Consider the following 12072-nt stretch of genomic DNA (forward strand, 5'->3'; position numbering starts at 1 on the left):
AGTCCAATATGATTAACGTACAGTACGGTCCCTTCATCTCATATATCCCGATCGGATCTGCAACCATTGGTTCATCGAGGGTTGCATATTAATTCGATAACAATGTGATAACTTTAATAGTGGAATCACGTGTACTATTGGAGAACTCCTTCTCCAACGTACATCTCATACTCTGGCCAGAGATTCCATGCACTATTATTACATCAGATCACATAGGATATCCACACCCGTAGGTGAGCGGTGAATCCCCGACTACAATGCACTGGCTCCTATATGTGTCGCAACTGTACCCAACCTCGCCACCTGATGACTCTCCTGGAGCCGGTAAACGAGTCAAAGCACAGCCCTAGCATATAGAGCCTCAGTATTGTCCCGGGTCGTAAAGACTAATGGTGTACAATCATAACCACGGACTTATCCTCTCGATGAATGATAACCACTTGGAAAGTCCGAGGGAGGGTTGTTCGGTATAATCATCATATGACTACCCATCTGCATGTTTGGACATCTCTGTGCCCTTACCAAGAAACGCAGTACACAACATCACAGATGCTAGTCTCGAGCTCAAGCGGCCTTTATCCCTGTTTTAGGCGGCTGAATCGACTAGGAACGGATTTAGAATATGCAGTGTTTACAAATGAGTTTCAACATCGAATTACGATTCATTTGTATTAAAGCATAATCAAGGACTTTATCTATGCTGTTTGCATGGGTATACAGATAAAGTATAACAAGACCATAAAAGGTTAAATTATATTAAAATAAAGATTGTTTATTTTACTTGAGTCAATAAATTCCCTAGCCAACCGTTGGCTTGCAGGACATTTACTCTAACAATCTCCCACTTGCCCTAGAGCCAACTACCCTTAATCTCATTGCTTCGCGATGCTTTTCAAACAATGGTCATGGCAAGAGCTTTGTAAGTAGATCAGCAACATTATCTGCAGAGGGGAGTCTTTCGACTTATATGTCTCCTCTTCCCACTATCTCCCGTATGACGTGGAACTTCCTCAGTACATGTTTGGATCGCTGATGAGACCTTGGTTCCTTTGCTTGCGCAATGGCACCAGTGTTGTCACAGTACGACGGGACTGGATCAACTCTATTAGGAATAACACCCAACTCTTGGACAAAATTCCTCATCCAAACTACCTCTTTGGCTGCATCAAATGCAACAATGTATTCAGCTTCAGTGGTGGAATCCGCAACAGTGTCTTGCTTGGAACCTTTCCAAGAGACAACCACACCATATAGCATGAATACAAAACCAGAGGTCGATTTCGAATCATCTATGTCACATTGGAGGCTAGAATATGTGTAGCCATCCAATTTCAATTCTCCACCCATAGACCATGAACAAATTCTTAGTCCTTCTCAAGCATTTAAGAATATCTTTCACGGCCTTCCAATGCATTGGACCAGGGTTCGCCTGATATCTGCTTGTAACACTCAAAGCGTAAGCAACATCAGGACGTGTCGATATCATACCATACATGATACTACCAATAGCTGACGCATATGGAATACGTGTCATCATCTCTATCTCTTCATCAGTTTTGGGACACATAACTATAGATAGAGTAATACCATGACACATTGGTAAGTATCTTCTCTTGGACTCTTCCATAGAGAATCGCTTCAGAATGATATCGATATAAGTGACTTGGGTGAGTCCTAACATCCTTTTGATCTATCTCTATAGATTTGTATTCTCAATACATAGGATGCTTCACCCATGTCTTTCATGGAGAATTTACTTGCTAACCATACTTTAGTCGATTACATTAATCCTACATCATTCCGAATGAGTAGGATGTCATCAACATAAAGTACTAGGAATGTCACTGCACTCCCACTAACTTTCTTGTACACGCATAGTTCCTCAGGATTCTTAGCAAAATCAAACTCTTTGATAGTGCTATCAAATCTGAGATTCCAACTCCTTGACTCCTGCTTGAGACCATATATTTATCTCTGAAGTTTGCATACCTTATGCTCACTTTCTACTGATGTGTATCCCTCAGGTTGAGACAAATTTCCTTTTTGATGTCTCCATTGAGGAATGCAGTCTTTACATGCATTTGCCATATCTCATAGTCATACCATGATGTTATGGCTAGTAGTATTCTGATGGACTTAAACATAGCAACTGGTGAAAAAATTTTCTCATAGTCAACTCCTTGTCTTTGAGTATAATCTTTTGCAACCAGCCTTCCTTTGAAGGTCACTACCTTCCCATTCGACCCAAGTTTTCTTTTGTAGATCCATTTGCACCCTATAGGAACGATTCCCTCAGGTTGATCCACCAATGTCCAGACTCGGTTTGAATATATAGAGTCCATTTTTGACTGCATGGCTTCAAGCCATTTGGTTGAATCAGTATCAGATATTGCTTCCTTAAAGTTCATTGGATCATATCCAACAAAAGACTCATCATGTTCTTGTTCATGAAGAAGCGTATATCTAGCAGGTGGTCTAATAACCCTATCAGACCTTCTAAGAGCTTGTACTTCAACTACTGGTTGTTGGAGATTAGGTTCAACTACTATAGTTGAGGGAGTATCTTGAATTTCTACAAGTTCTATCATCTTGCCTTTTTCTATCTAATAGAAATTCCCTTTCATAAAGGTGACATTTCTTGAAAACAAACACTTTTGCTTCATTGGGATGATAGAAATAATATCCAACAGAATTCTTTGGATATCCTACAAAGTAGCACAAAGTGGATCTACTATCCAATTTGTTTCCCACTGTCTGCTTCACGTAAGCAAGAAATCTCCATATTCTCAAGTAAGAATACTTGGGAGGTTTCCCCATCCATATCTCATATGGTGTTTTATCCACTGCTTTAGTATGGACATTATTCAACAACATTGCCGCAGTTTCAAGCGCAAAGCCCCAAAACGATGTAGGCAATTCAGTGAATCCCATCATTGATCGAACCATGTCCAACAAGGTTTGCTTACAATGTTCAGAAACACCATTCAATTGTGGTGTTGCTGGTGGAGTCACTGTGAGAAAATCTCATTCTCTTTTAGATAACCCAAAAATTCAGCACTTAAGTATTCTCCATCTCGATCAGATCGAAGTGCCTTAATACTTATTTCTTGCTGATTTTCTACTTCAGATCTGAATTCTTTGAACTTTTCAAATGCTTCAGATTTGTGTTTTATCAAATAAACACACCCATACCTCGAATGGTCATCAGTAAAGGTAATGAAGTAGGATTGCCCATATCCTGTGCTAACACTTAGCGGGCCACAAATGTCTGTGTGGATCAAATCCAATAGACCATGCGCACGTTCCACGTTTCCATCGAATGGAGTCTTGGTCATTTTTCTTTTCAGACAGGACTCACGGGTAAGTATAGAATTTATGTCTGACAAGTCAAACATGCATTCTCCCACTAGCTTGTGCATCCTTCTTTGAGAAATGTGACCTACTCTAGCGTGCCATATTTGTGCGGGATTTGGATCATCTAACTTTCTTTTGTTTGTTGTTGAAATCTTGTTTACTTGGACATTCATTCATCATTTCCAGAACATTTCTGGCTCATATAACTTCTTATGTCTGGACTTCTTGCAGTGAAATATGTTCTGACTTATCGGGCTTTGTAGGCCTTTTAAGTGTCTTTCGGAGTTTGCCTCTTATTGGGTTTTTTCTTGTGAGGGGCAGAACATTTCTTTCCCTTACATTGCGGGCCACTTTTGTTCCTGACAACAAGCCCAACTAGGAAACAACATTTTCCTATTTTATGATGACTTCATAAGTCATAAGCATGTTGAATAGCTCTTCAAGGCTATCATCAATTTTATTCAAATTGAAGTTCAACATAAACCCGTCAAATGAGAAAGAGAATGACAACAAATTGATTGTCATGAAGTAACTTGTTAGGAATCATCTATTCCAGGCCCACCACTTTCTCATTAAACCCAATCATATATACACCACGCTCATGGACCAAAGCCACATCTTGCATTCGTGTAGTCATAAGCTTTTAAAAGTGGTGTGCATCACTGTACGAGTTTCATGCACTATGCAACTCTTGCATGTGTATTCGAATGTCAGCAGCATTCAACATTTTCTCAAACTGTCCCTACAGTTCATTTGACATAGAAGCGAGCACATCACATTTTAGCTTGCACAATATGGTCCCACCATCTTGCATGCATTGTCAGTTCAACAAGACTGACATTAGTGTGTATGTCATTTTCTCCGAATTCAGAACAATTTTCCCAACCAGTCTTGAAAATTAGATTCGGTTAGCTTGTTAATAACAAAATTGGATTATGTGACAAAATCAAAAAATATACTGATATGAAAACAGAATAATTGTTGCTGATTATTTTAAAATAATTTTAAGATATAAAATATGGATTTTTATTTTATAAATTCCCTCCCACTATTTTGACATTTCCACCACCCTCTGATGAAAAAGGGAAATCGTATTTCCTTAGTAGGCACGTAGAGTCCAATTAGCCAATTATAATCCCGAATAATATCAGCCAATTATAATTTCTAAAAGGTAGAGTCCAATTGCATCCCTATGCAACCTCCGCGTGTTTTGCGTCACGTTTAATAAGGACCCAATAATATGACGTCGTTTATTTTCGCGTGTCAAACCAACCCATCAATATTGAATTGTAGTAGACGGTCGCCATGAGTTCCCCCAATAATATGAGCCGAAGTCATGGGAGTTCCACTCAATTCACATCATATGTCCGGTGGAAGTCACAGCTTTCCGACGTACAGGCCTCCCCAATAATATGAGCCAGACACTGTCCGCGGGTAGCGATCAACATGCAACCACGGTTGATGGAAGGCAAGGAAAAATTAAACTCCTTTAATTTTTACTTTTTCGCTTTGATATAAATTTTGAATCTTATTCAAAATGAGGGATTTTAATTTTTAAAATTGTCTCATCATTTTAATTTAAAAATCGCCTGCCACGAGTTTGTATGTTTGCCGGATTCATGCAACTATATTATCTAATAATATACATACATGCATACTACTATATATCGCATATATCATAATATGACATTCAACAATAAATAAGGATGATCGATCGCCAACACTATTAGATCCATGTGAGCCAAACATGGATCCAGGTCCAAACCTAGGTGAATGCAGGGATGAAAATGCAACTTATTACAAAAGCTTCCAATATTTTACATGTCTTCATCTTGATCATCGGGCCCACCATCTTCCAGTCTTGATCTCCCACTATTTCTAATTATTACATTTGAATAGCCATGGCACATAAGGGATACATCTAATGGGGGTGAGAACGGGCCATAAACCAGGCCCACTTTAATAATATCAAATATTATAAAATTTAATAAAAACAGTAAAATATCCTAACATACACCTAACACATTGGTCAAGGCTCTCGATCATCTTTCATGCATTTAATATCAAATATTAACATCAATTTAATTAAACAATTTAATTAATTGATAAATCATATATCTAATAATTTTATCACTAACCACCACAATTATTAAAGAATTTAATAAATTAAATAAATTCCTTTATTTAATTTCCAATTAAATCAATAATAATTGATTTCTTGTAAAAACTCATTTTTACCATAAATAATTAAAATCATATTCTAATTATTTATTTCACAAGAAAATTATTAATTTTCTAAAAATCAATTTTCCAAAATAAAATTGAACCAATTTTCAAAAATATCAATTTTACCCAAAAATTTGAAAAATCAGAAAATCGCACCCTAGGCCGAAACAATTCAAGCCCATTATTCAGCGCGATTCCCGAGACGCTCCCGGGCAGCCGCCCGCCCACTGCCCGCCCGCTGCCCGAACGTTTCGGGCAGCGGCAGCGGCCCTGTGCGCGCAAAACACGCACAGGCGCGCCGACGCTGGACGCCTGCGCTAGCGCGCGGCGCGCAGGTGTCCGGCGCCTGCGCGCACGCTGCGCGCTGCCGTGCGCGGCCCTGCGCGCACGGACTGCCCGGAACAAACCGGGCATATTTAATTTTTTTTTTTTTTCGAAAATCTGGAAAAAATAAATTTTCGTGGTGCTAAATTTTCTGAAAAATTTCCCTGTGTGGTTAGAAATAAATTATTCAATATCAAAATCATACGATTTAGAAAAACTTGGCTCTGATACCACTGTTGGATCCCGGTTTTCTACACGTCCAAACGCAGCGGAAGTTTAAAATTTTTATTTTATTTTGACAATCAAAATATATTTTTGCTTTGGGCGCTCGTATGATTTTAACAAACATTCATAGGATGTCAGAAAGATTATACCTTTGTCAATTAAATCACTTGGCTCCAACTAATCCGGTATTAACGGATTAGCTCTTGATGAATCCCTACGAACTTTCTTCGATTCTTCTAATTAGGTCCACGACTAGAAGATTTGTTCCTCTTCCAAATAGCACTAGAATATTTGGAAGAAGTTTCAACGTTGGAGATTAAAATCGAGAGACGGATCAACTTTCTTTTTCTTGAAAAAGTTGGCCAAAAATTTGGAGGATTTTTGAGATGTGTTTCTCGTGAATCCCTATTCAATTGTGGAGGCTACCTTTTATTTTTTATTTATATATTTAAAACAAAAGCTTTTAACCTAAATTCCATTATTATGGATTTAGGTTTCTTAATTAAATCCAATGGGCTTTGTTAATTAAATGGACTAATCAAACTAGTTTAATTAATTATATTAAAGTCCATTAAGAACTTTAATCATTTAATATGTTGGACTTGTACTCCTACAAGCCCATTAAACATATCTCCCATCATATTTAATTTAATATTTAATAAACTCAACTCTTGAGTTTAATAAATTTAATCCATTATAAATTCAACATTTGAATTTATTATTATAAATTCAACTTCTTGAATTTTATCACCTCCGTAATTTAATATTTAATAAACACAAATTTTGAGTTTAATAAATTATATTATCAAATTTTATAAATTCAACTCCTTGAATTTATTTTCTCCAAATTTCATAAATTCAACTTCTTGAATTTACTATCTCATAAATTCAACTCTTTGAATTTATTTTCTCAAAATTTAATTATCATAAATTCAACTCCTTGAATTTACTATATCATTATATAAATTCAACTCCTTGAATTTATTTTCTCAACGGGAACAAACGATCCAGTGCTTGTGTGACCCTCAATGGTTCAGGGATACAGCTAGCCGTGGGTTCACAACTCTTTGTGATTCAGAATAATATTTATTCTTATTCGGGCTTACCCTAGTTAGCCCCATTCTTTTTATCAACACCTTGATTAAGAATGTCAGAACTCATTTCTGATTGCACCCATCGGATCATGGTAAGAGCGTCTAGTAGCATCGCCCCATGATCCCCTAGGTATCGCTGATAGTGCCTGCAAGAACAAGTCCAATATGATTAACGTACAGTACGGTCCCTTTCTCATATATCCCGATCGGATCTGCAACCATTGGTTCATCGAGGGTTGCATATTAATTCGATAACAATGTGATAACTTTAATAGTGGCATCGCGTGTACTATTGGAGAACTCCTTCTCCAACGTACATCTCATACTCTGGCCAGAGATTCCATGCACTATTATTACATCAGATCACATAGGATATCCACACCCGTAGGTGAGCGGTGAATCCCCGACTACAATGCACTGGCTCCTATATGTGTCGCAACTGTACCCAACCTCGCCACCTGATGACTCTCCTGGAGCCGGTAAACGAGTCAAAGCACAGCCCTAGCATATAGAGCCTCAGTGTTGTCCCGGGTCTTAAGGACTAATGGTGTATAATCATAACCACGGACTTATCCTCTCGATGAATGATAACCACTTGGAAAGTCCGAGGGAGGGTTGTTCGGTATAATCATCATATGACTACCCATCTGCATGTTTGGACATCTCTATGCCCTTACCAAGAAACGCAGTACACAACATCACAGATGCTAGTCTCGAGCTCAAGCGGCCTTTATCCCTGTTTTAGGCGGCTGAATCGACTAGGAACGGATTTAGAATATGCAGTGTTTACAAATGAGTTTCAACATCGAATTACGATTCATTTGTATTAAAGCATAATCAAGGACTCTATCTATGCTGTTTGCATGGGTATACAGATAAAGTATAACAAGACCATAAAAGGTTAAATTATATTAAAATAAAGATTGTTTATTTTACTTGAGTCAATAAATTCCCTAGCCAACCGTTGGCTTGCAGGGCATCTACTCTAACAATTAAATCAAATCAAAATCCAACAAAAAACAATACAACTTCTTGATCTAATGATGCTATATATATAGAAACGAAAATTCGGTTCAGAACAAGGTGTTGTTTCCAAAAAGTTGTCTTACTTTTGTGAATGATTGTGTGGTTTCTGAAAAGCTTTTGAGACCGTTGTCCCCAAGCCCCCACGAGGTGGCTCTGCCCCTGTGACTCTCGCGACCTGACCGGGCAGGTCGATTCTCGTAATTTTCGCAGAGATAAACATTATTCGTTAATCGACAAACTAAATAATTATAATTATGAAAATTGTTCTAAACACTTAACTTAGAGTATCTCCTATCGAGTTGAAGACAACGAACGATCTCGTTAATGATTTGAGCCGAGTATGTTTTCCTTCATGTCCCTCCGTCAATCCCTCTACTACATATTTGTCCATTGAGACAGGTAGTCGAAATTCCTTGTCAGTGCATCTACCATAGCTGCTAATATGCTACACTACGTGATTCTTGAAAAAAATTATACTTTAAATATTAATTTACATGCAATGAGGGACGATGGAAGTATTAATTACATGAAAATTAGAGTACTATAAATTTACGATTTTAGTTTATTAATTTGTATGTTTTTCGATTTTCCAAAAATGTAATTAAACTTTACTCTTTGTTCAATATTTTGTGCCTCGTCATCTTAAGAATTAATTAAGGGATTTTGAGTTACAAATATAAGTTTTAAGATTAATACTTGATGATAATCCGAAACCGAGGCTCACTCACTTCTTGGTTTAAAATATATTTTAATTGTCTCTAAGAGACATCAAATAAACTATAGCAAAAGCTTAAGATGAAACTTCTCCGGTACTAAATTAAATAGTTATACAAACTTTTCACGTTATCCAATTTCAATACGATATCTTTGTTTTCATTCATTCTTTTTGCACAAAAACTCTTGTAAGATTAATCAATTTTTTTGAGACAGATAATCTATTTGATTACCTTTAAAAAATATGAGCAAGATTGACTCGTATCACAAATAAAAATCTATGAAACCGTCTCGTTAAAGAGCTACTGTTTCTTTTGTTACGAGACGTTTATGATATGATTATTTAATATTACGGAGTTGGGATCGTTTATGTTCAGTCATAAAATTATAAATTGAACAATACTAATTACAAACAAAATGTTCTTCCATTTACAATTTTTTTTTATTACAAAAGCTCCATCTTAAATTCTTAAATATAGAGTGACTTTTTAAAACAAAAAAATTAAAAAAGATCTTTTTGTGTGATTAAAATAAAAGACAAAATTGAAGTAAAAGGAGACCAAAATGAAGCTGACTCTCAAGTGTATGACATCCATTATAGTCATAGATATAGTTAACTGCTCAAAAACACTTTGAAAACCCGAAGAACATTACCAAGAACGTCTGCATTCAAGCACTTCTAGGAGGGAGGGCGCGAGTTCTGCATCTCGACCACCTTTTTCCAAGACTCTCTGCTCGAAATCTCATCCCACCACCTACCAACGTTTTCCCTCGACGTAAAAATCTCCCCTCGATCAGTTCCGTTAACGAGGTACTGCGTGTTAGGCAGGTGACTAAGATCTGCCAAAGTGAACTCATCGCCAGCCAAGAACCTACTCTCACCGAGCCTCTTCTCGTACACGTCAAGAACTTTGGCAAGCTTGGCTTCGTTCTGCTTGATCTGATTCTCATCTTGCTTGAGCTTCATGCGTGGAGCAAAGGCCAGCTGAAAAACAAGGACCGAACTCGGTGGATTGAAGCTCTGCCCTTCGGCTTCTAACCATTGATCGATTGATGCTTTCTCGAGAGGGTTCGTCCCGAAGAGTCCTTTGTTGCCTTGGTTTGGGTATTTGTTGCAAATGTACTTAGATATAGCTCTTGATTCTGTTTATTTTTAAAACGACAAAGGAGAGAACTTATTGCTTTAGAAAAACTTGAAAGCATGCAAAAAATTATCCTACATATAAAGTTCACAAAATTTTGCATTTCCTATTGAACCAACTAAAAAATTTACAATATGATACGACGTTTTTGTTAGAATTGATATCCAACAAACCAACTTGTGACCTGGACTTTATTGACTCTAATGTAAAAATATCTTTATCTTAATAGTATTGACAAAAACTTGTGTGAGACGGTCTCACGGGTCGTGTATTTGTAAGACGGATATCTTATTTGAGTCATCCATGAAAATATATTATTTTTTATGCTAAGAGTATTACTTTTTATTGTGAATATGAGTAGGGTTGACCCGTCTCACAGATTAAGATCCGTGAGACGGTCTCACATAAGACTCATTCAATAATATTTTACGATTTTATCCAATTATGATATTTAACTTTATCTGTATAATCATGCGAGCTATATAGCATGTACCATGAGGTCTGTATGTCAATGTAAGATCATGAAACTCATTAGTAAGTGTACAAAATATTCTAAACAGATTCCTAGCCGAATAAGCCAACTAAAATAAGAATAAAATACGCTTAAACTCGAGACTAGTTTCTGTGATGAAACCACATGTTTCATTATAGGTGGATGATGTACCAAGCCACATATTTATACAATATATCAAGCATCAACTCATCAAAATTCACATCAGCAGCCTATTGTTCAAACGAAACAATAAGGCGAAGAACCCAAAGAAAGGGGAGAATTTTTTTCCTTACCGAAGAGGGTAATGCTTTCATCTTCAAATGCGGGTACTTGCCCAAACGGCTGTCCACAAAAATCACAACCGAGATAAATAAAAGCACCACCATTGCAATAGATAAGATTTTCTTCATCATAATCATAAACAGAAAGGAACTGATCTTAATTAATGTATCCGAAGAAGAGAAAAAAGAAATCAGAATGACCTGAATCTTGAGGTATTCGGGCTTCTTATGCTCGCCTTTGGCCATGTTCACGGGGACTAGTTGGAAGCTGACATCTTTCTCGAGGAGGCAGGCCAGGACCCTTGACACGGCGGTGGAGAGAGGAGGACCGTAGACTTTCACCGGTGCAGCCATTGGAAGAGCTTCAGCCGCTCGTAGGTGCCTGTATTATCTTGCTTTCGCCTCCGAGTTTCTGTTCTCAACTTTGAAGTGGGAATCTTGCCACGTTCGATTTAAAAGAAGTAGACGAGGATCAATTTCATCCAAGAATTCAGATAAAAGAAAAGAATCTAGTTCGACTTAGATTTACCGTCAAATCATGATATAAAAAATATTATTATCTTCTCCTTTGTGTAAAGATGGAATCGAGCCGTTTCATATGTATATAGATTAACTGGGAAGGATCACGTGCGATTCACATGAGTGATTTATAATGGAAAAATAAAATAATGAGATTTAGATAATTTTTAAAATCGTTTAAATAACATCTTGTTTATGAGTATTTATTAATCTAAATATATCAAAACACAATAAATAAAAAAACCATGACGATAAATCAAATATATTCACTTATTTATATAACATTTTTCAATTTGCATGATTATAACATAATGACAGTTCTCTCAAATTAACAAAGATATTTTTCATCCAAATATCATTCACAATGAAAAATAATAAAAATAAAATTAAGAGAATATTAAATTTTACAACCAAAATCACAATGTATTTAAATGGAGTGCATATAGTGATTGTCAAATAAAATTCTCTAAATTATCATAATGATGTTAAAATAAAACCACTAATCTTGTTATTAAGTTAAATATCAATTATGTTTTTGCTAACTTTTAACTCTTTGCGAATTTTGTTTAACTTTTTCCTTTTTTTAGAATAGATATTACACATCAACTCAAATATTTTAAACGGTATAATAGCCCAATCGTCATGATTCGATCGATGTATTCAACAAGAACAAT

General features: G+C 36.5%; 1 protein-coding gene across 1 annotated transcript; it reads right to left on the reverse strand.

The window, feature by feature from the left end:
• Window positions 1-9534: 9534 nt before the first annotated feature.
• LOC140820117 (glutathione S-transferase PARB-like) lies at window positions 9535-11361 on the reverse strand. The gene is made up of 3 exons (XM_073180437.1): window positions 11081-11361; window positions 10892-10940; window positions 9535-10106 (listed from the first exon to the last, which is right to left on the reverse strand). The coding sequence occupies exons 1-3, from the start codon at window positions 11231-11233 to the stop codon at window positions 9643-9645; spliced, it is 666 nt and encodes a 221-aa protein (XP_073036538.1). The 5' UTR covers window positions 11234-11361; the 3' UTR covers window positions 9535-9642.
• Window positions 11362-12072: the final 711 nt, after the last annotated feature.

Source organism: Primulina eburnea, chromosome 18 (assembly GCF_022965805.1).
Source record: "Primulina eburnea isolate SZY01 chromosome 18, ASM2296580v1, whole genome shotgun sequence".
Classification (NCBI taxonomy): Eukaryota; Viridiplantae; Streptophyta; class Magnoliopsida; order Lamiales; family Gesneriaceae; genus Primulina; species Primulina eburnea.

What these genes read in the sequence shown, in the direction of transcription:
- LOC140820117 (XM_073180437.1), bottom strand. Translation starts at nt 11,233, where the DNA reads ATGGCTGCACCGGTGAAAGTCTACGGTCCTCCTCTCTCCACCGCCGTG. An exon ending in CCGAATACCTCAAGATTCAG is followed by an intron (nt 10,941 to 11,080) that starts GTCATTCTGATT and finishes TTTTGTGGACAG; the next exon opens with CCGTTTGGGCAAGTACCCGC. An exon ending in TGAAAGCATTACCCTCTTCG is followed by an intron (nt 10,107 to 10,891) that starts GTAAGGAAAAAA and finishes AAAAATAAACAG; the next exon opens with AATCAAGAGCTATATCTAAG.